The 24,559-nt window shown below is 36.2% G+C and overlaps 1 protein-coding gene across 2 annotated transcripts in view; it reads right to left on the reverse strand.

Annotated features, from left to right (window-relative positions):
* LOC145263825 (ATP-dependent RNA helicase DHX58-like) overlaps window positions 1–24,559 on the reverse strand; it is an 83,195-nt gene that overhangs the window by 46,244 nt on the left and 12,392 nt on the right. Inside the window, exons 3-6 of one of the 2 annotated variants that reach the window (XM_080120890.1) lie at window positions 24,255–24,356; window positions 20,455–20,879; window positions 11,753–12,097; window positions 106–435 (exon numbers count right to left, since the gene is read on the reverse strand). In XM_080120890.1, coding sequence (XP_079977016.1) covers window positions 106–435; window positions 11,753–12,097; window positions 20,455–20,879; window positions 24,255–24,356 — 1,202 coding nt within the window. The remainder of the gene's footprint in view (window positions 1–105; window positions 436–11,752; window positions 12,098–20,454; window positions 20,880–24,254; window positions 24,357–24,559) is intronic. The other variant, XM_080120891.1, reaches the window with a different exon arrangement.

Consider the following 24,559-nt stretch of genomic DNA (forward strand, 5'->3'; position numbering starts at 1 on the left):
CTTATTAATCTTTCCTAACCCAACGGTCCCAAATAGTAGCCCCTTACGTTCAAGTGATGATATGTCTTATTAGGGGTGAATGTAAGGAAAAGAAAAAATACTCACTGTTGTTTCATTGTAGTAAATTAGTGCCTTGTTTAAAACTCCCAGAAAGCCTAAGATTTTTGATGGCACACGAAAACCTTTTAAATCGCAGAAATTCTTCATCTGGCTTAATTTAGTTTCAAATTCTTTATCACCAATGATAATACCATCGTCAAATTTTATACTGTACTCTATTTCCAGATCAGCCATAAATTTCTTGATCAATGATATAATTGTCTCGGAGAAATTGCTTGGAGGACGAGGGCTGCATTCGATAATTTCATCAATTATTGGAGCTTTGTTTTTATCAAACATTTCTCGGCGATTATTTTCATTGCAAACACAAGACACCTGCAATTAATTAAATAAAAAAGAAATTACACAAGAAAATAGGAAAATGAATGAATATATATATATATATATATATATATGAAAATTCTTTTTTGGGTACAAAATTTAATTATAGCTCAATATAGACCAATTAACATGATTAAAAAAATAAAAATAAAATAAAAAATTAAAATAAAGGCTAGTTAACCGGGTTTCGCTCAACAGAGCTAAATCGAGGAAAATTGCGATTAAAAAAAAATATCATGAATATGACGGGAGGCTGAGGGGGGGGGGGGAGAGAAAAAAAAATTAATATAAAAAAATGAAAATTAAAAATAAATGGGGAATAAAAATTACATCGAAATCAAATTAAGTCCTAAAAGATTTTCTTTTTTTCTTGCAAAGGGAAGCTTTCAAGGACTTAATAAAAATGGTTTCTAGGATTATTAAATGAAAGAGCAAGTGCGATCTGCTCGGAATCGTGAACATATCAGCACTAAAATTTGTGGCACACGCATGATTATTTATGAAGTGCTCACTGATTGCATAACTATATGTATTAGTCAGAACATCTGAAGGTGAAAAATTTGCATAAAGAATCTTTCATGGCACGTGATGTTTTAAACGAAAAGCCAATCTTTGCAATGTCTGCCCACCATACTGTGTGCAGCAACTACGTTTGGATAAATAAATAATAGAACTGTTATAGTGAGGGGGTAGAACATCTTTGCAAATGGACGACAACATAGGTCTAGTTGAAAAAAAACAACATGTGGGTTCGATGCAAAATAACATTGTTGCGCAAACAAATAAAAAGGAAAAAATTACACAAGAAAATAAGAAACAATGCATATATATTTTATTACTATGCATATATATTTTATTACTATGCATGTATATTTTATTACTATGCATATATATTTTATTACTATGCATATATATTTTATTGCTATGCATGTATATTTTATTACTATGCATATATATTTTATTGCTATGCATATATATTTTATTGCTATGCATATATATTTTATTGCTATGCATATATATTTTATTACTATGCATGTATATTTTATTACTATGCATATATATTTTATTGCTATGCATATATATTTTATTACTATGCATATATATTTTATTACTATACATATATATTTTATTGCTATGCATATATATTTTATTGCTATGCATATATATTTTATTGCTATGCATATATATTTTATTGCTATGCATATATATTTTATTGCTATGCATGTATATTTTATTACTATGCATGTATATTTTATTACTATGCATGTATATTTTATTGCTATGCATATATATTTTATTGCTATGCATGTATATTTTATTACTATGCATGTATATTTTATTACTATGCATATATATTTTATTGCTATGCATATATATTTTATTACTATGCATGTATATTTTATTGCTATGCATATATATTTTATTACTATGCATGTATATTTTATTACTATGCATATATATTTTATTGCTATGCATATATATTTTATTGCTATGCATGTATATTTTATTACTATGCATATATATTTTATTGCTATGCATATATATTTTATTGCTATGCATATATATTTTATTGCTATGCATATATATTTTATTGCTATGCATATATATTTTATTGCTATGCATATATATTTTATTGCTATGCATATATATTTTATTGCTATGCATATATATTTTATTGCTATGCATGTATATTTTATTACTATGCATGTATATTTTATTACTATGCATGTATATTTTATTGCTATGCATATATATTTTATTGCTATGCATGTATATTTTATTACTATGCATGTATATTTTATTACTATGCATATATATTTTATTGCTATGCATATATATTTTATTACTATGCATGTATATTTTATTGCTATGCATATATATTTTATTGCTATGCATATATATTTTATTACTATGCATGTATATTTTATTACTATGCATATATATTTTATTGCTATGCATATATATTTTATTACTATGCATGTATATTTTATTACTATGCATGTATATTTTATTGCTATGCATATATATTTTATTGCTATGCATATATATTTTATTGCTATGCATGTATATTTTATTACTATGCATATATATTTTATTACTATGCATGTATATTTTATTGCTATGCATATATATTTTATTGCTATACATATATATTTTATTGCTATGCATATATATTTTATTACTATGCATATATATTTTATTGCTATGCATATATATTTTATTACTATGCATATATATTTTATTGCTATGCATATATATTTTATTGCTATGCATATATATTTTATTGCTATGCATATATATTTTATTACTATGCATATATATTTTATTGCTATGCATATATATTTTATTGCTATGCATATATATTTTATTACTATGCATATATATTTTATTACTATGCATATATATTTTATTACTATACATATATATTTTATTACTATGCATATATATTTTATTGCTATGCATATATATTTTATTGCTATGCATATATATTTTATTACTATACATATATATTTTATTACTATACATATATATTTTATTACTATGCATATATATTTTATTGCTATGCATATATATTTTATTGCTATGCATATATATTTTATTGCTGGAATCCTTTGAGATGAATGATTTGTATATTTATTTATTTATTTGTTTATTTGTGGACTGTTATCCTCATCTTCATAGTTGTTTCACAACGTTTTGGCCAACTATTCATCAGGCCTTCGTCAGGTGGTTAACTGCGACGGGATAGGAATGCTGAGTCTCTTAACTGTATCCTCAATAATTACTGCCTTCCATAGTTGTTGTCGTCTCACCATGTTTCGAGGCCCATGGTGCAGTGGATATAGGCATTGAAGCTCTACGATTCCAGGTGAGTATTGTCTGAAGATAGCGATTTCAATCCAAACAAAAGCCAGCCAGAGGATCAGTTGTCCAAAAACGTGGTGAGATAACAACTATGGAAGGCAGTAATTACTGTGAATAAATTCCCTCCCTTCTACTTCTAGAACAAATTGCAATTTCCAAAATAAACAGGAATGTCCACTTAATAATGATTGCATCCATAAGGATGTAATTTACTTATGCACTGTAACTGAATTACAACCAAGTAATTCTCCAATTGATCCAAGTAATAACTCACCCATCCCAATCCTCCCCCCCTCCTTCCAACCAAGAATCCATAATTCAGTTTTGTTAAATTATCCAGATGTTTTACCCATTAATACTCACAGTTATCTTGCCTTTGGTAACATTTGTTTCATATTTCTGTTTTAATCCTTTTTTGGTTCTCTTAATTAAAGTTAAACGTACACATCGGCTGACAATCATTCTATCTCATTAACCCTTATCCTCAAGTGACTTTTGGTCTTGACAACTGGTGACTCACCAACAGTAAAAAATAAAAAAAATTATAAAAGCTTCATTTCACTCTTCCCACTTTGCAATTTGAGGAGTTCGATGAGTCTTTACCTTTTGACCCCCATCGCACACAACGACATCCTGCACTAATTGCGCTATTCATTTAATGGACTGCATAACACGTGGATCTAGCTCCTCTGGCAGTGACTGGCAAATCATAGACGTTGCTAATGGTAGTAGATATGGCAGGTAGGTTGCCATAAAGTTGCTGCTTCGTGGAATGATCTTGGCAAGATATATTTAACACTGTTCGTAGCATATGGGTGTACGTGCCATCTAGCTTTCTTTTCAATCTTTTGGTGAGTGTCCAGGTTGCAGCACCGTAAACAAGGAGAGACTCCACCACTGCTCTGAAGAACTGCCTTTTCAGTTTGCATTTACACTAAAAAGCTTCCTCCAAAGACGGAAGTGTCAAGGAAATATCAAATTCACAAACAGTTGCATATATATCCCAGTCAGGCGAGATGATGTTATGTTTTTGTAGTTCTTGTAGGGAGGTGTCGACATTCTCCTACATACAGCACCTGGTATTCCCAAATGGTCACCCATCTGATACTGACCAGGCGCAACATTGCTTAACTTCAGTTATTTCATGAAAACTGGTGTGTCAACGTGATTATGCTGTCTTCTTTTTTTTGTATCGTGGCATGTTCATGCCGTAGATGAAATCATGGTTAGTGTTCTCTATGAGCTTTGGTCCATTGTTGGTCCAATTCCTCTGAAGACATCACATGATTTCAACTTGGCAGGATACATGAAGTGTATGTGTATTACCTTCCCCAGCGCAGTGGCATCTGACTCGCCTATTTGCACCTATCGTTTTTTTTTTTTTTTTTTTTTTTTTTTAATTACATTTTCACCCCAAACAAGGCACATTGCCACTTTGGTGTAGGGGGCTACTATCAGGGGAAACATCTACTGGGGTACTATGTAGGGATTTGGGCAGCGAGATGTTGGTTCACATTGCACTTGAACTTATGCATGTCAGTACAGTTGGGAAAGCAGTGACCTGGAATGGAATTCCAAAGTCGTCGTGGGGGCACAAGTGATTGCAGTTCATCAGAGCATTCACCATTATAATACTTGTAGAACAGGCAGAGGGATGCAACGTTTCGACGATGGGACAGAGGCTGAAGCTTAGATGCCAGTTCAGGACCTATCAGATTTGCGACTCTCTTTTGAACCCTGTCAAGGAGCGAGAGACTAGTAGCCGATGCACCAGCCCAAATATGACAGCAATACTCCATACATGGGCGAATAGTGGCCTTGTAGAGGTACAGGATACTTTCGGGTGTTAGAAGTTTTCTAGCACGGTAGAGGTAGCCCACCTTCCTCGCAGCGGCCCTGGCAATGCTCCCGATGTAATTGTTCCAGCTCATGTTTCCTGTGAACGTTAGGCCAAGGAGCTTGAAAGACGTACTCTCAGATAAAGAGTCGTTGGCCATTGCTATAGGTGGTAGAGAAGGTTTCTTGTAATTATTGAATGAAACCAGTTTTGTCTTGGCGGCATTGAACATGACCATCCATTTTTGTCCCCATTCCACTACTGATTGGAGGTCATCCTCTAGTGTTTCTGCCATTACTTTAGATATATGTTCATTTGTTTTTCTGTCGTGCCTGCTATAGAGTGTGGTGTCATCAGCATATATACCCATCTCAGAGTCAATTTTGTCAGGGAGGTCATTTATGAATATCAGGAACAGCAGAGGTCCAAGGATAGATCCCTGGGGCATTCCCACATTTATATCATATTGTTTAGATGTCCGACCGTCGAGGACAACCTGGATTTTTCTCTTATCTAAGAAGGATTTAATTATGTTAAGTATTCTACCAGTGATACCGTATGATCTAATCTTCCTGAGGAGACCCTCATGCCATACCCTGTCAAAAGCCTTGGATATATCTAGAGCTACCGCTCTGCCCTCTCCCGCTTTGTCCAGTGAATGGTATATGCGTTCAGAGATTACAGTGAGGATGTCTGCCGTGGAACGGGCTTGTCTAAATCCATATTGTTGGTCGGTCAGAAGTTTAGAATCTGTAAGGCGCTGGACTAGAGCATGGTTAATTAAGGTCTCAAATATTTTGGCAAAAAGTGGGAGGAGGCTAATAGGGCGATAATTTAATGGGTCAGTTCTTTTGCCAGAATTCTTGAATACTGGTACCACAGAAGCAGTTTTCCAGCAGCCCGGAAAGCAAGATTCATTAAGGCATTTGTTGTAGAGTTTAGAGAGAACTGGAGCTACTTCGGCTGAGCACTTTTTTAATAGCACAGCTGGGATGAGGTCGGGTCCACATGCTTTTGAAGTGTCAAGGTTTTTTATGATAGCATGCACCTGAGCAGGGGTGATTATTAGATCGTCAAGCGTGGCGTCTGTCCGCATAGGAAATTGAGGTAGGGGGTGGTTTAGAGGGTCCAGTGTGGAGTTTGAGGCAAACCGACTGGCAAGCATGTTAGCCTTCTCGGTTGCTGAGCAAAGAACCTCGTGATTATTGGTTAGTGGAGGAATTGTTGATTGCCCATTATTTACTACACTGTTGTAGATTTTCCAGAAGTCACGAGTTCCTAGTTTTTGTGCTTCGATGCGTTTTTTAGTGGTTTCCGTAAATTCCCTCTTGGCTGTCGCTATTTCTTTCTTGACGTTACTTCTAGCTTCTATGTACTTCTGTCTGTTTGAACTAGACTTATGTCGGTTAAACCTGCGGAATGCATGCTGCCTTTGGGCAATGGCAGTTGCGCAAGTCAAAGTAAACCATTGGGGAGAGTGGGGCTTGCTATAGAATTTCCGCATGGGAACATGCGCTTCAATTGCAGTTTTGAACCATTCAGTGGTCTCGGTTGCACACTGTTCAGCAGGAAGAGAAAAAATATTTCCCCATGGGGCGTCTCTGATAAGATCTCTGATTGCTTCCCAGTCAGCCTTTTTATAATATCTCGTTGTTTTGAGCACTGGCTCTTCAGTTTTGGGTCTAGAGTTTAGGGCGATTTCAACCATTATCACCGCATGATCAGCGTTCCCAAGTGGGCTGTCGGCTTTTGTTACACAGTCATCAGGAACTGTGGTCAAAAACAGATCTAATAGTGATGCGTGTTGTTCTTCCTGATCAGGGAAGCGGGTTGGAAAAGTAACAATTTGCGATAGGGAGTGAGATACAGAGAAGCTATGAGTTGCGCTGCCTGCTGCATCTGTGTAAGTAGAGAATCCAAGCCAGTTTTTATGATGAACATTTAAGTTACCAAATACATGTACTTGGGCGCTAGTGTCGAAGGAGAGTGCTGTGTCTATGCTGTCAGATACTTTGTTTATTATGGTGCAGTCTTGGGTCGAGGGAGAGCGGTAGAAAAAGTAAAAGTAGCTAATGTTGTGTTGCATGATTAGTCTAAAGCACATAAAAGCTTGATCATCCGTTTCTAGGTTTGTTTCTCTAGTCAAGGGAAGGGTGTTACGAATGTAAACTCCAAGTCCGTGCATATGTCTGTCAGAGTCCTTACGGCAGAGTGAGAGATATCTAGGCATGCTAAAGTAGTTAGAGGGGATGGAGGAGTGTAGGTTAGTCTCACTTAGTGCTAAGATATCCGGGGTATTTGTTAGGAGAAATGCTTCAACATCAGCTAAATTAGTTCTAAGCCCACGGATATTTGTGAATGCAAGCCTCAAGGGAGGAGGCAAGTTGGATTTGTTTGACCCTAAGCCTGGTTTAAGCTTATTTTTAGATTGTACTGTCATCATTTTTAACGAGTTTCAGTTAGGTTAGGTTAGGGGAAGCCGAGCAGGAGGTTATGCAGAATATCATATGCATCACAAGTAGACCATCAGCTGACCCTCCATCAACTAGGACTGTGGCCTCAGGAAAGCCCACCGGGGATGAGTGCAGGGTCCCTTGTCCATGCGTGCCATGGCACTGCAAACATCCCGATATTATACAACTGTTGATGGAGCAGCCGCTCTAAGCGCTACCAAAGAGTTAGGGCACCTGTACTACCAGTCGGAAACAGCAGCCAGTAACTGTCAATCCGGTACCCTCAACCCATCAGAGGAAGGTCAACCCAATCTAATTGCTCAGGCATATATGGTACTCAAGCATTCTCAAGTGCCCAGCTTTAGGGGTGGGGTATGTTGGGAGTGGGGGAAACGGCGTTCATTGCCCTAGACAAGAAACAAGATCTACCAATGGGTGTTTCTGTCGAATCACTGTGATAGTATCTCTGCGCCTGACTAATAGGCAAAGAAGGAGTATGGAAGCCGGGCGATAGGCAGGACCTATCTACTCCTTAAGCAATTTAGGTTTGCAAACCGGTAATTTGTTTGAGTCACCAGCTCTAGGAAGGTTGTCATCCAAGACTGAAGAGGCCTCCCTCCTCTTTGGTTTAGTTTCAGAGTTTTCCTTCTCCTAGACGGATGATCTGGAAAGATCTCCTGGGTCCGTCACCACTGAGAGGGTTTGCTCCGCGCCTGGGTTCTAATCCAGGTATTTCTGCGACCCCGCGTGGTTAGTTAATATTATTGGGTTAGTTTGTAGAGGTTATATATCTGCTAAATAGTTACACTCCTCAAAGTGAATTAGGGACATTGTTATTTCATTGTTACTGGATAAAGGGGTTGAGTAGAGCTCATGCAGTGTAAGCAACTATGATTGTAAGGAGGCTTGTTAGGAGGAGATAATGTGGTTTGAGGCTTTCTCATATATATACATTTTTTATTATTTTTCTTTATTTTTTTTATTTTTTATTTTTTTATTCATGTGAGCTTGGGCCTAGTATAATATTAAAGTGTGAGTAGGTGTTAAGAATTGAACTACGAGTTGTGCCCAAACTATATTTTAGATGACAGCAGGGCATGAGATGCGAGTGCAATATAGTACGGATAAAACAGTAAGTTTTGAGTCATGTGTAATTTGGTAAATAGATATATGGGCTGGTTTTAGTAGGTGCGAATAAAGTTGAAAGGTACAAAGTGAGTTTCTATTATTGAGAGATGTTTTCAGCTTTCAAGTAAGAGTTATGGACATTTAGCATAGCAAGGAGCATTGGTTCTGTTTCGTATTTGCGTTGCAAAGCTATCTAAGAGGAGACATAGTTGTGTAATGCAGTGCGGTGTGCTTTGCTTCCGAGTACATACTTTGGCTGTTAAATACCAACTGGAATAGGACTGAACTCCAATGCATGTCTAAAGGGTAGAATTGTATAGATGTGTAGTGATGACTAGGCAGTTAGCATGTGAGGGTTAGGGGCTGGAAGTTAAAGATTCCAGTACAAAACGGTGTGAAATGTAGGAGTTAAGTGGCGGTTTGGTGGGAAGGAGCAGATTGTTAGCCTTCAAGAGACAGGGGTTATTAATTTACAAGAAACATATCTACATTAGGATTTAGAGTGGCAGGTAAGTTTTTTTTTTTTTTTTTTTTTTTTTTTTTTTGCGCATGCAGGCTAGACAGGTCTTGGAGGTAAAATGTATATTGGGATTTCGTAGCTAGCAGTTAGGTGCTTGTTCCAGTTACAAGAACTAGTTCATGGCGGATCGGAAAATTCGTATTTTGTATTTATAGGCAGACATTAAGGTCACGCATAGAGCATAGCATCCACTCAGGAAGAATAGCTCGAGTATCACAGCTAAGATATCGCATATTTAGGTTACGAATAGTGAGAGTTAAAATTGGGCGGCACTTTTTTTTTTTTTTTTTTTGGCACCTTACCATGGCTGTTAATATTAAGTATTGTACTTAAATAAAGTTCTTCTGTCATCTAATTAATCTAAATAGGGATTCCCCACCCCATTACTACGTCGATGTGACATGGTAAAAAGAAAAATTTGTCAGGAAATTGTTTTAAAATAAGTGAATCAAGAATGGTCAAGATTTGCGAGAAATAAGATAAAATTACATAGAATGATATGAGCACAAACGAAAAAAAAAAGAGGGTTAGATTTGTTTGGTTTTAAAAATAAAAATAAAATAAATAAGTAAAAATAGAATAAAATAAAATATTAAAACAAAATAAAGTGTGCAAAAAAAAAAAAAAAATAAAAAAATAAATAAATAAATAAAATGTACTTAGCTAAAATTGAGCTGTGTGGCTCTCTTCGACCACCATGCAAATGACGCTAAGGAATTCTACCCCAGGTCATTGGAGTAGGGGGGGATACACTTTACATTTGGGGTCGTTTAGTGATAGCTTTCTCTTTTTTTTTAAGGAGAAGGAAAGGAAGAACCAATATTCTGCTTATATATTTTGAATAGATTCTGAACGTCGTCACATTTAGATTTTACAGTTACTTGGCCAGGCAAGAATTAAATTAAGAAACTGGGTAATTAGGCTGAAAAGAAATATAGAAGCAATACGCAATTTGAAATCAAGACAATTTCTTGCCGGAGATATTTACCAGTAAAGAAAGTCCATGCGTCTGTTCTTTTATCGCCCACGAAGCATTTTTAGACACTTGGTTTACGATTCGGGTGTTTATATGTTAAGCGGTCGACTTCATATTTAAATTAATCTATTTCAATGAGAGTAAATTATGCCTAAAAAAAAAAAAAAAAAAGTTCTGTCATCTAATTAATCTAAATAGGGATTCCCCCACCCCATTACTACGTCGATGTGACATGGTAAAAAGAAAGATTTGTCAGGAAATTGTTTTAAAATAAGTGAATCAAGAATGGTCAAGATTTGCGAGAAATAAGATACTAAATATCATTAAATGTCCTTAGATCATCTGCATAGCTGAAATCGAATAACATAACTCTTAATACCATAGAACCGTTGATCTGCTAGAGATTCGTCCTCCTCCATGACCATCCAACATCATCAGAATTACCTTCTCCTAGATGCAGGTCTTAATGAAAACTAGAGGTGCATCTTTCCCAGTGAATTAATGCGTCTCCAGATACCAACCTGGAATTTTCTTATAACTCAACATCCTGCTTTCCCAACTGTACTGACATGCAGAAGTTTAAATGTAATGTGAAGAAGCATCTTGTTGCTTGTCTCCCGTCATAATATCCCTTCAACCTTTGTCCCAGATAGTAGGCCCCTACTTCAAAGTGGCACTGTGTCTTGTTTGGGATGAAATTGAATAATAAAAAAAGTACATATAGCGCCTCCTAGCCTTCTCAAATGGTCACCCATCTGGTACTGGCCAGGCTCAATGTTGCTTAACCAGTGATCTGGCAAGAATCGGTGTGTCAACGTGATTGTGCCATACGGATTATGCTGTATGGAGGTTAAATAACACCCATCATGAAAACAGTAGTTTGAATAACTTAATACGAATTATCAATCCTTATCTAAAAAATTCCAAAATGAATCAACCTTTAACCTTTGTTTGGTAATTCCTTACTGGATAGAAACTGTATGTTTAGGATAATTGAGTCAACAATACACAAAGACAAATACTGGTACTGGTGCATATTGTGAACCAGATGTATCTCAGTGTCTGCTTGGCTTTGGCCGGAACATGGCGTCAACAGCTAGATTATTTAATTGCTGCTGATGTAACATAATGATCTGCCAATCACAATGCGGCATGCTGAATTACAGCGATTTTATAAAAATTTTCTTTGAACCTTTTTTCAAAACTTTTTCTTTAAAACTATTTGACCCTCTCCCCAATTAATTTTTGCTTCTAACCTTTTCTTGACAGTTATTATTAAAAAAAAAAAAATGAATAATAAAACACCAAATTACAGTAGATCATTTTTTGATTTCTACATCTTATATTTATTTATTTTGCTATTTTCTTTTACGTAGCGTCATGATTCTGTTGGTGATGACCGGCATAAACCGGGTGTTGACGTCATGTTCCAGCCAAAGCCGAGCGAACGCTGAAATATGTTGGGTTTACGATATGCATCAGTACCCAAATAAATTTTGTTGTTTAACTTATAATTCAAACCTGATACTCACATATTCAGTGTCCATATTTGCACAGAGTTTAACAATAGCCTTGAATGGGTCTGTGCCTGCTCCTAAAGTTGCTGAGAGTCCAAGGATGGTTGGTAGCTTCTCTTTGTCTATTTTGGACTCATGGTATTTCATCATGATTTCATTATAGGGATGTTTGCGTGTAGTGTTATGGCATTCATCAAAGACGAGCAAATCATAATTGGACAAGCGGACTTTTTTCTCCTTTAAAGCATTTAGCAAGATTTGTGCCGTTAGAATCACGACAGATTTGTTCTCAACATATTCACTTGAAAGTAAGTCTTTGTCTTCAAATGAATGAACCTCACTTCCTAGAATCCGTTTCAGCTGAAAAAAAAAAAAAAAATTTCTATTATACTAGCGGGCTGTCCGGCGTTGGCAGGTCGTAAAATACTCATAGATATTATATTTTAATTAATACAGTGCATGCGAGTGTTATGTTTTTATTTCGAAACAGTTCACTTCTTGTAAGTAAAAAGCAATACTCGAGCTGAGATCGAAACCAAAACCTAAAGACAGTGAGTCAAGTACGATAACCATTAGACCAGCTTGACATGTTCTTTACAAAGTGTTTTCAAACCTACTTATTCTTAACATGAAGAAGCTGTCATTTGTCCCCTTAGCAGCCCTTTTTTCCGGATGAAAATTGATTTCAGAATACTCTCAGGTGTGATTAGTTTTCTAGCTCGATAGAGGGAACCCACTTTCTTTGCAGCAGCCTTCGCAATGTCCTCAATGTATTTGTTTTTCATGCAAGATGTAGTGAATTTATTAGAAGGAGCAGGCTTTAATGATCTGGGGTGAATGCCGCCATAAGAAGAATGGTATCACCATGGTAACACAATTTCTTAACAACCTCAATAGCTTCACCATCCAGATATATTCTCATCCATCTCCATTGCAAGAGACCACGAGAAAGTCCATAAATCAATTAAGCTCTAGTCCATCACCTTACAGTGGTGGTGGTTGTTGTTGTTGTTGTTGCAGCTGTTTCCATGGTTTCGGCTGCTGCTATGGCTGTGGGGGCTGTTGTTGAGGAGGCTGCTGTTGTTGTTTCTAACCTAATTAATCCTGGATTTAATCCTAGCTGGCAGCCACTCGAACTTAGGGTTAGTGGTAAATATATATTCTTACCTGTCTTAAAACATAAGTATGGCCACGGGGGAGATGGGGATAATTTAGTGGAGGGGGGGGGGTTAATCTTTAAATGTCTGGAAAAAAAAAACAACATCTTTCTTGTTAAAGTCATACTTTAGTTTTTTATGTTCAAGGAAGTAACATACAGGGGTCATTATAAAATTAATACCTACTATTTGTTTTATTCCGCCCGAATGAATCATAGGAAAAATTGCAAACTGCATTGTAATGATGATTAAAATAATGTGTTCATGATCTGAAAGTTTCATATCTATGTTGCAGATACTGACGGTGTGAGACTCTAAGAAAGCAACCCCTGTCATGGACGTGCGTCAAAAGCATTGAATTCCTGGCCAAAGTGCATTGAGAATGCTGGTGACTATGTAGAAAAAACTCCCGTTTTTGATAACGGCCTTGATAGTCTGACAACGATTCTTTTCTAAAATTTTTTTTTTTTTTACAAGAGAGTCACCACTTATCAAAGCCCGAAGACCATTTGAAGAATAGGGTTAATGAGTGTACAGTGGCCACCGGGACAACTGTAGTAATTGTTAATGGTGGAAATTAATTATAATTTGATTATTTAAGGGGACGGCTCAACAAGATTTGAAGATGATCATGCTGTAGTCAGCTGGAAAGTAGGCTAGCGGAACAGAGTTCCACAGATGGGTAGTTGTAGGACAAAAGTTTTGGCTGCTGCTGTTTTTTTTCTATTTCAGCGGTGGCAGTGGCGGTCGTGGTGGTTGTTGTTGTTGTTGTTGCAGCTGTTTCCATGGTTTTGGCTGCTGCTATGGCTGTGGGGGCTGTTGTTGTGGAGGCTGCTTTTGAGGAGGCTGCTGTTGTTGTTGCTATCTTGATTGTTGGGTTGGTGGTGGGACGGTGGCGGATGTAGTTGTGGGCTTACATTTCTGGCCCATCACCATGCTCCATTCCTCCTTTTTGGCCTCCTACGTGGTCCTGGATTTCCTCGGCGCTGGAGTTGGTGCTGAGGTTGCAGAAGTGGTGACAGGTTGATTGGACTCTGGCTTTGTTCATGGAATTTGCATTTCGATTTAGGCATAGATAGGGAGTGGGGAAATTGCTGATAGTGGTTGTAGCTAGATGAGTGTGTTTTTTGTGAAAGTTTGGCAAGAGGAGACCATAGATTGAAGCTCAGACGAGCACTTGCCATGAAAATAATGATCGAGCAGAGACAGGCTAGCACATGTCTTCTGTGAGAAAGAGGTTGAAGGGAAGATTTGTTTGTTTGTTTGTTTGTTTTGTTTTACGGCATATCAACCACTTTGGGGTCATTTAATGCCGAAAGGTTCGTTATGTTGTGTTAAATATTGGTTTGTTCTTCTTAAGGTTTTTTTTTTTTTTTGGGGGGGGGGTCTTTCCTTATATTTTTGAGTATATTTTAGTTTCTTTCAGAAAATTGATAATTTTTTGGGGATCAATCTTGTTTAATATTGTTTTCAGATTTTTTTCTTGGTAATACTTTGTTCGGATTTGTTCAAGGTCAATGCAGTTTGTCAGTATATGGTGTATTGTGTAGGGTTCTTGACACGTTATACAGTTTGGTGTCTCCTCCCCTTTTAGTAGATGTGAGTGGGTGATGTGAGTGTGACCTATTCGCAGTCTGGTCATTACTACCTCTTCCTTTCTTGTTAACTTTTTGGTGTCTCTCGTTCCAATATTTGGTGTTATTTGGAATAGTTTGTTTTTGGTGCATGAGCTCCAGTTTTCTTGCCATTTTCTCTTCAAAAATGTGTTTATTTTAGTCTTTAGGTCTGTATAGGGGATTTTTCCACTTATGTGGTTTTGTTGCAGAGTTTCCTTTGCTGCCTTATCTGCTTGTTCATTCATGTATATGCCGATATGGCTTGGTATCCAGCAAAAGATAATGTTTTTTTTCATGGTTATGGCATCTATTTTGTTTAGCAATTTTGTAATAAGTGGGTTTGTCATTTTTTTTTCTTTTAGAGATATGAGTATTGAAAGTGAGTCAGTAAATATGATATATTTTTGATGGTCATCATTGGTTATTATATTCAGTGCCAAATCTATGGCTGTTGCTTCTGCGCTGAAAATAGAAGATTCGTTTGGGAGCCTTTTCTTTAGTTTTATTTTTTTGTGGATGGCTGCGCATCCTACTTTATCTCCATCTTTTGATCCGTCAGTGTAAATTTGTGTATATTCTTTGTATGTATTCTGGATGATAAGTAGTTCTTCATGGAAGGTTGATGGGTGGGTTTTCGTTTTGGGATATTTATTTAATTTTAATATTATGTGTGGTTGTTTGATCATCCAGGGTGGAGTTTTTGATTTGTTATATTTATGTATTTTTGTAATGTCCATTTGGGCTTCTGTGAGAAGGTTTTTTATCCGGAGGCTGTAGGGCTTGATATCTTCTTTCTTGTTGAAGAGATGTGTGTATTGTGGGTGAAGGGTACATTGATATGCAGGATTTGTTGGACTTGATACCAGCTTTAGGTAATATTGTAGCGCTAACTTCTGTCGTCTTAGAATCAGTGGAGGCTCGTGGGCCTCTATATAGAGGCTTTCTACTGGAGAGGTTCTAAATGCTCCCAAGGCTAATCTTAATCCTTGATGGTGGATTGTATTTAGTTCTTTTATGTAGGACTTCCTTGCTGCTCCATAGATGAAGCATCCATAGTCCATTTTAGATCTGATTAGAGTTTGGTATAATTTTAATAATGTGACTTTGTCTGCACCCCAATCGGTGTGTGCTAGGACTTTGATCAATTGCATTGTCTTTTGGCATTTTGCTTTTAAATATTTTATATGCGGTATAAAGTTCAATTTTTTATCAAATATAATACCTAAATATTTATGTTGGTCGGTAAGTGGGATGTTCTTGTTATCCAGTTTCAGGTTGGGGTCGTGGTGGAATTTTCGTAATTTGCAAAAGTGGATGCATTTAGTTTTTTCCTCTGAGAATGTAAATCCATTTTCTATGGCCCATTTGTTTATTTTATTCAGACAGAGTTGTAGTTTGCGTTCGGCTGTTTGTATATATTTAGATTGGTAGTATATAAGTAGGTCGTCCACGTATAGGGCATTTTCAATTCCTGGGTCTATGTTTTTTATGATATTGTTTATTTTAATGTTGAAGAGGGTGACAGACAGGATACTGCCTTGGGGGACCCCCATTTCTTGATCTTTTTGGACTGAATAAGTGTTGTCCATCCGTACTTGGAAGTTTCTATTTGTTAAGAAATTTCTGATAATTTCTGGCATTCTACCCCTAAGTCCTAGTTCATACAGGTCTTTTTGGATTCCGTATTTCCAAGCGGTGTCATACGCCTTTTGCATGTCAAAAAAAATTGCTATTAGATGTTCTTTTTTTGCAAATGCTTCTCTTATGCGTGTTTCCAGTTTTATTAAGTGATCGGTGGGGCTTCTATTTTTCCTGAAACCCGACTGGCTTTCTGTAATTAGATTTTTGCTTTCCAAGTACCAATTTAATCTTTCGTTAATCATTCTTTCAAAAGTTTTGCACAAACAACTAGTTAGTGCAATGGGTCGGTAGTTTGTTGGGTTTGTATGGTCTTTTTTTGGTTTGGGTATTGGGATTACTGTTGCCTGCTTCCAGTTTTTTGGAATGTTGTTAGTTATCCATATCTCATTGTAAATTTGTAATAAGTAGTCCAGTGATGGTTTTGGTAGTTTTTTGAGGAATTGATAATGGATCTCGTCGGGGCCGACTGCTGTATCGGGAGATTTGTTTATTGCCTCCTCTAGTTCTGCACTGTTGAATAATTGATTGTAGTTTTCTTCATTTTTTGATTTGAAGTTTATTTTTATTTTTTCTTCATTTTTCTTTATAGCTTGGAATTTTTTATTTTGGTTTTTTGATGATGAGTTCATTGAGAATTGTTCTGCTAATTTATTTGCGATATTTTGTTTGTCGGTAATCTTTGTGTTGTCGCATATAAGGTGTTTAATAGGGTTCTTTGTATTTTTTCCTGCTATTTTTCTGACCATCTCCCATACTTTTTTGGGTTTTGTGTTTTGATTAATTTTTGTTACATAATCTTTCCACGAGTTCCGTTTTGATTCTTTGATAGTTTTCCGTGCTTTGGCTTTGCTGTTTTTATAGGTGTCCAAATTTTCTTTCGTTGGACTGTTTTTAAATTTCCTTAGGTTTGCACGTCTGGCTCTTATAGCTTCTTTGCATTCTTTATTGTACCAGGGTTTGTTATATTTTGTAGTAGTGGAACTTTTTGGTATGTTCTCCTCGGCTATTGTGAGTAGGGTGTTGCTGAAATATGTGATGTGTTCTAAGTCAGGATTCGCTTCAGGTATTAATCTGTATTGACATGTATTTTGGAAATTTTCCCAATTTGCCTTTTGTAAATTCCAGCGGGGTGTTTTGTCTTCTGGCTTGGGATTCTCGTTTTCTATTATGATTGGGAAGTGGTCACTTCCGCATGCATCCTTATGTGTTCTCCAGCTATAATCCATGTATATAGTTGGGTCACATAGTGTTATATCGATTGCTGATAGGGTTCCCGTTGGTGGGTGCATATATGTATTCTCTTTGTTGTTGAGTAGGCATAGATCGTTTTGGTTAATTATTTTTTCTATGGTTTGGCCTCTTTTGTTGTTTTTTTTACTGCCCCACCATATATTATGACTATTGAAGTCTCCCAACAGTAGAAAAGGTTTAGGTAGTTGTTTGATTATATTGTTTAATTCAGTTTCGTTTATTGTTTCATTTGGTGGTATATAGAGTGAGCATAGGGTTATTGTTTTGTGTAGTGTTGCAGTTATTGCAACAGCTTGCATATTTGTTTTTAAGTTCACTTTGCTGTGTGGAATGTTTTCGTTTATCAGTATTGATGATCCACCGGTGGCTTTGCATGATAATTTGTTTATGTGGTTGTATATTGAGTAGTGTTTTATGTTAATTTTGTCATTTTCTTTTAAGTGTGTTTCCTGTAGGCAAATTATTGCAGGACATAAGGATTTGATAAGTATTTGCATTTCTTCGATATTAATTTTTAATCCTCTTATGTTCCACTGTAGGATTTTGTTAGTCATGGTTTATATTTTCTTTTGGTTTTGGACTGTTGGTGTTTATGTCTACGTCCATAGTTTCGATGTTAGTTTGGGTGTTTCTTTTGGAAGTGGATGGTCTGTTTCTTGTTTCTGGTGAGAGGCTTTTTTTGGGTTTTGGTCTGGGACTTTTAGATTTACTTTGTCTTGACTGTCTTTTTTGGCTATCAGTTTCAACTAGTTCAAATTTATTTTCATTTTCAATTAATACTAATTCTGTTTTTTGTTTGTCATTTTGTTTTTGGGGGGTAGTTTTTTTGTTGTTCTGTTCTATTTCCATTTTTTCTGTTGTTGTGTGTTTATTTTTAACATCTGTTTTTGTCCTTGTTTGTGACTTGGATCTTTCACGTTTTGATAATTGAGGAGGTTTCATTTCTTTAGGGATTGATTCCTCAATATTGATGGAAGTTTTTCTGATTTCCTTTGTTTCGTTTTCTTTTATACTGGGTTGTTCGTTTCTGACTTTTATTTGGCTGTTGGAGTTTATTTTCAGTTCTGATAAAAAAGATTTTAATTCTTCAAGTATGTTCTTTAGTTCTTTTGCTAGGTTTGCAATTTCTGGAGCAAGGTTTAGTTCATTGTAGTTGTACATTTTGTTTGCTTGTTGGGTTATTGTGGCATATGAGTTTTTGGTGCGATTTGTGACTTCTTTGCGGGCTTCTTGGAAGGTTATATTTTTTTGATATTTGATTGTTATTATTTCCTTCTCTTGATTAAATATTTTGCACTGTTTTGAGTGAGAGTGGTGCTCTTCTTGACAGTTTGTGCATTTGGTTTTATTTGGACAGTCTTCTTCATCGTGGTCTGGGTTTTTTTCACTGCAGTTTCCACATGTGAAGAATCTTAGACATTGGTCTTTATTATGTCCAAACTTTTGGCAGTTGTAGCATTGTAAAGGTTTTGGGATGTATTGTTCTATTTTCGTTCTTTCATAACCTATATTGATGGTCTCTGGTATTTGAGGATAATTGAATGTTAATATATAAGTGTTTGTATATATTACCTCTCCTTTTTTTTTAAATGTGATTCTTTTTACATCTGTGACCCCTTGGTTTTTTAGTTCTGTTTTGATTTCTTCTGTTGTGCAGACGGAGATTTCCTGGTTTTTTATGACTCCTTTGGAGTAGTTTAGTGTTTGGTGTGGATAAGCTTTGATGTTTGTTTCATGCAATTTTTGTAGTTGAAGTAGAGTTTTGGCCTGTTTTTTATTTAGTACTTCTACCAATATGGTACCATTCCTTAATTTTTTGACATTTTTAGGTGTTATTTTGCTTGATATTACCTTTTGGATAATGAAGGGTGACATTTTAGTTAACGGTATATTAGACGTTGCTTCTAGCACGATGAATCTTGGAAAGTTTGTATCTTCATTGTCGCTGTCAGAGTCAATTTCTGTGTGTGGTCTCTTGGATTTTTTGGTATTCATAATAATTTTTGAAAAATTCATCAGCCATGCTCCCCACCCTCCTCGGAGCCCCTTATGGGGAAGAACTATGAGGGGGTAAATCCCATTCGCCTCGGTTCTCCAGGGCTACATAGCTGGTATACTCAAACATGGGGAGGTTTCCAAGCATTCACAATATATGGTTATGCCCACCCAAGTATGGGATTTCCCTGTATTTTTATTATTCCTGATGGTTACCTTTTTCCCAGCTTGATTGACCCTTCAGCCATCGCTTATTAATTCAGTTTATTGTTTATGTTGAGTGTTAGTGTGTTTTTGTTTGGATTGTCTGAATTAGTGCTTGTCATGACCAACCGATTGATTGGATCGGGCCTATCCAACCTCCCGTCTAGCCTAGTAAGGGCCAAAGTGGTGTGTTGTAGTATCATGTTATTATTTCCTAGGCATGTTCCACTCAACCACCAGGATCCCGTTCTTAATGCATTACGGGTTGCCACCAATGGTCAACTGGTGGTCCCATTGAAGGATTTTTACCCTCTGCAGGGGGGCAGTTGGTATGTTCTATCGCCCTACCAACTAGGCAAAAAAAAAAAAAAAAAAAAAAAAAAAAAGGTGAGGAGGTGAAGGAAAAAGAAAACGAGGGAGGGGAGGGGGAGGAGAATGTTGTTTTTGTTTTTGTTTTCGCAGAACATGACTAAGTTTTGCAAAAGGGAATAAAAAAACAAAGACATCTATGTAGGTGCGTTTCATCTCAGGAAGTCAGTAGACAGCCTGATCTGGTAGCACCAGTGAAGGGAAGAGATAATGGCATCATCTACAAGGTTTCAAAGACAGTTTCTGCCCAGATGTGGCCACAGTACTCCATTTTAGGATGTATCTGGCTCTTATACAGGTAGAGCATTGCATCAGTTGCCAGAGAAAGTAAGTGAGAGCCTGATAGAAAGAAGGGGTTAGGGTTAGGGTTAGACACTTTTTATCTATTCTATTTTATTTTCCATAATGCCCGACAATGCCGGATGACCATGCTGATTGAGATAGAATAAGTGACTTAGATTAAAATAAATATTTGAATACTTACATCAATAGTGAGATGTTGAACTAAGTAGCGAATATGGACCAGGTAAAGGACACGGTAGCGGCGGCCATTTTTCTTAGCTTCGTCCAAGTGATTTTTGATGATGGACGCTGCTGTTATTGTCTTCCCGCTTCCTGTTGGAGAGCAAATAATATCGTTCTTGCCTTCTTTGGCCCTTTCTCCTAATTCCAGCTGATAGTTATATAATGTAATTTCGCCTGAAGAAGTATTGGGATTATTCCATTCATCAAGTTCTTTGTCTAGATCAGAATCATCTACAGTAGTTGGTTGTTCTCCCCTTCTTTCTGCTGAGATGTTTTCACCAACAGTTCTGCTCACATCGACTTGTGGGTTAGGGTTAGGCTTTCCAATTTCAGATTCTGTTAAATTAGAGGCAACCACATCTCTTGTATGTTCAATACCGCAACCTATATTATAGACAGACAGAAAAACGAAACAAAACATAAACGGCTGATGCGAAAAAAAAAAAAAGGAAGTGATGATATCTTTTTTTCAATAAGTAAATGGGTCAAAGGTGATCGCAAAAAAATAACAAAAATATTTGGTAAATTTGTACACCAATACACTCAGCTACTCCCCCCTCCCCTCAAATTACATTTTATTTTTTTTTTATTATGCATAAACACAGTGAAAAAAATTGTTTTAGAATGCAGAGTAAAATAGCAGCTTTGCATATAAATCTAACATAAGATGATCCTCATTTCTGCAACATATAAACTAACTTTTACCACTAACTCAAAGTCCAACCGGCAAGGTCATAAAACCACATGTAATTCTCTAAAAAAAAATAGACCTCCCCCACCCTTAAAAAAATGCATATAATTTATCTCACTTAACGCCCCACCCCCAGTTAACTACCATAAAACATTAGTGCAGGTGGGAAATTAGGGATCATTTTACATTAAATTTATAAGTGAATCTGATCCCCAACTTTAAATTCTAAAATAATTGAATTTATATAATTTTTTTTTCATTCTGCCAAGATTTTCAGAGTGTTCACATATATCTCATTTATTTAGAGAGAGATAATTCAGTTGAGAGTATTGATTTACAATAATACCAAATATTTTGAGAATAGAAAACTTAACCTCTTAGAAATAAGCATCTCAAGGCTTTGGCTCTTCCAATGGAAAATTCATGGTCAATTTTTGAAAGAAAGATTCAACATGATTTAAAGTTAGCTTGATTAATCTCAAGAACATTTTAAAACGTTTTGTGTTGTGCTCAGCAACTAACTCGAAGAATACATTTTCCCCACTTTATGCTATCATTACACTAAGGTTGCCTTTTTCTCTTCAACCGAATCTTGCTTTCTTGATGGTAAGATTAATGCAAAGGTCAAAAGTAGTTCCCTATATGTAACGTCTAACCTTCTTCAGGTGTATCTTGTTGAACTTGGGAATCTTTCTGTCAAACTCAGGAATCCTTCTGTTGAACTTGGGAATATTCACAGCATTTTGAACTGAAACCTTTATTTAGTCCGCAGAAATATCAGTCTTTCATTCCAGTCCTAAGTAATTCACAATTACATTCTGTCAAGTTGTATGAAAGTTTTGTTGGTTAACTAATTAGTTAATTAACAACCTTTGATAGTTAATTATGAATTAAATAAAAAAAAAACATCTTTTCATATTGGAAGTCATATTGATGGTTGACAAAAAGATAAGTCAATTAACATGTAACATTTTTTAATTTTACACACACACACAGACATGGAGTAGACCGTCTGCATTTATATACATCTTCAGAATGAAGAGAGAAATACATGTAAAACACTTGTTTATATACAGACAAAGAGAAGATAACTCAAATGTTTAAATGACATGGTTTAAATGACATGTCATCAAAAACCCAGACAAAGGGAGGCAATCTTTTACATGTGTAAGGAAGATAACTTGCAGTTTTCATAGCATCAAAACCTGACTAACTATTGACAAATTTCCAATAAGTCTGTAGTGCAGCTTTATTCCTTCTAAAAAACACCCATGTTTTCTGAAAATATGTCTTCCTTTAAATGAAGGACATCTCCAACAATGTGTATTGATTCTTTTGGACAGTTCAACCTCTGTCATTTCTCTTTGGCAAATAGAACAAAAGCATTATTTGGCTTTCGGGAGATCACAGTGTAGAATCTGTTCTGATGCTACACTTTACCTTTTCTATCCTCGGTCAGTGGAGGAGAAATCCTTCAAGACTAAGACAATTTTAATTTTTGTTTCTACCCAGAGTGCTCCTTTCCAGGGAGCTGGATTTTTCCCCATGTTAAGAATTGACCTTGTGTTTTACTCTGCCTTCACCGGGAAGCAAGTAAATAGGAACACAGAGGAATTGAGCTTTTTTTTTTTCTCATTCAACATTCTAAACTGTAAAGGATAATTGACTGTAGGGCATGAAATTTTGATTTTTAAGAAAAATTCTATGAATCTCATAGACAGGAAGAAGTCATGCATAAGGCAGAGTACAGCAGATCACTATTCAATACCGTCTATGCAATGTAATGTGAACAAAAATCTTGCTGTTTATTTCCTTAGACACAATCCTCCATTAGACACAATCCCAAAGAGTAGTCACTTATGTTCCAAGTGGCAATATGACTTGTAAAGAGTAAAAAAAAAAAAAAAACTTTTAGACTGGTGCAAAGAAAGCAAACTCCGTCTACTGTGCTAGAAAAGTCCACAATTTGCACATGCAAATGGCGTATTATATCCACATTTGGGTTGGGGCATCTACCACTAGTCTTTCCCTCTTAGACAGGGTCCCACAAATGCTCTCAAATCTAATAAGTCCAGCATTTTCAGTAAAGTTCTAAACCTCTATTCCAACGCCGCAATGTTGCATCCCTGAGTGTGTTTCACAAATTTTTTTTTTTTTTTTTTTTTTTTACATGGAGTTCACCACTTATCAACAAGGCCCAATGGTCCCTAGGGGGTAAGGATTATTGTGTGTACAGTAATCAATGGGATAGTGTAGTAATAGTATTGGAGAATTGATAAGTTGTCATTACTTAGGGGGGGGGGGTTCATCAGGAATTTGTTTGTGTTGGATTTGAAGACATCCAGGTTGAAGTCGGGAGGGAAACAGGCAAGCGGAACAGAGTTCCACAGGCGTGCAGTTCTAAGAAAGAAAGAAGCTTTGTTCGTGGAATCTACGTTTTGATTTAGGCACAGATAAGGAGTGGGGAAAATTATTGACGGTGGTTTCAGCTAGTCGGATGTTTTTTCAAAAAGATTGGCGAAGTGAGGACCAGAGAATGGAGCTCAGACGAGCACTTGCCATGGAAATAACGATAGAACAAAGACAGGCTCGCTACGTCTCTTCTGTGGAATACTTTAATGGAATGTGTTCTGATGAACTCGTAGCAGTTGTGCCACTTCAACATACGTACCCCTCAACTAATCCAGCAAGCAACAAAATCCCACCCCTTCACTGCTAAGATTGTAACAGAGCAGGGATGCATGTAAGCAAATGTTGGGCTGTATGCAAAGTGACATCATGGCGAGGAAAACTTTGTGCTGGTGGAACAAATAAAAAGAACTTACAATTGTATTTTTTGGTTGCCCACACTGAGGATTGAACCTTCAACCTTCAGGAGAATATCACTTTTTACAATTGATTTTTCCAATTACTCTAACCACTGCGCCACGGGTCCTCACAGAGGTTACATCAACCGAAACGTAAAAAAATCACACTCGAGATGAGAACAGCAGTCCGATGAATCCAAATAATACGAAGAACCAATCCTCATCTAAAAATTTCAGAAACGTCAAATAATAATAACTTACCATGTGAATTTGTTTCCTTCAATAAACTAAGGCAAGCAAACTTTTTCTGCATTTCATGTGTTTCTAGCGAAACATCAACACTGGAGCAGTTATCATTATTACCTTAAAAAAAAAGAAAAGGATAAATATTAGTTTCTCTTGTTTGTCAGCTCTTTTTCGTAACCCTTTGTGGACTGTGTGTTCAAAATTACGATAGAAGACCAATAGGGTCCACATCGTCCCAGTATTTTGAGTCAGAAAAATACACAATGTATGAACTTAAAATTGCCAAATTTTACATGCGTATTCTTCAATACGGTTTTCAT

The sequence above is a fragment of the Euprymna scolopes genome, chromosome 39, assembly GCF_053919585.1.
Source record: "Euprymna scolopes isolate OS-2025 chromosome 39, ASM5391958v1, whole genome shotgun sequence".
In the NCBI taxonomy this organism is placed as follows: Eukaryota; Metazoa; Mollusca; class Cephalopoda; order Sepiida; family Sepiolidae; genus Euprymna; species Euprymna scolopes.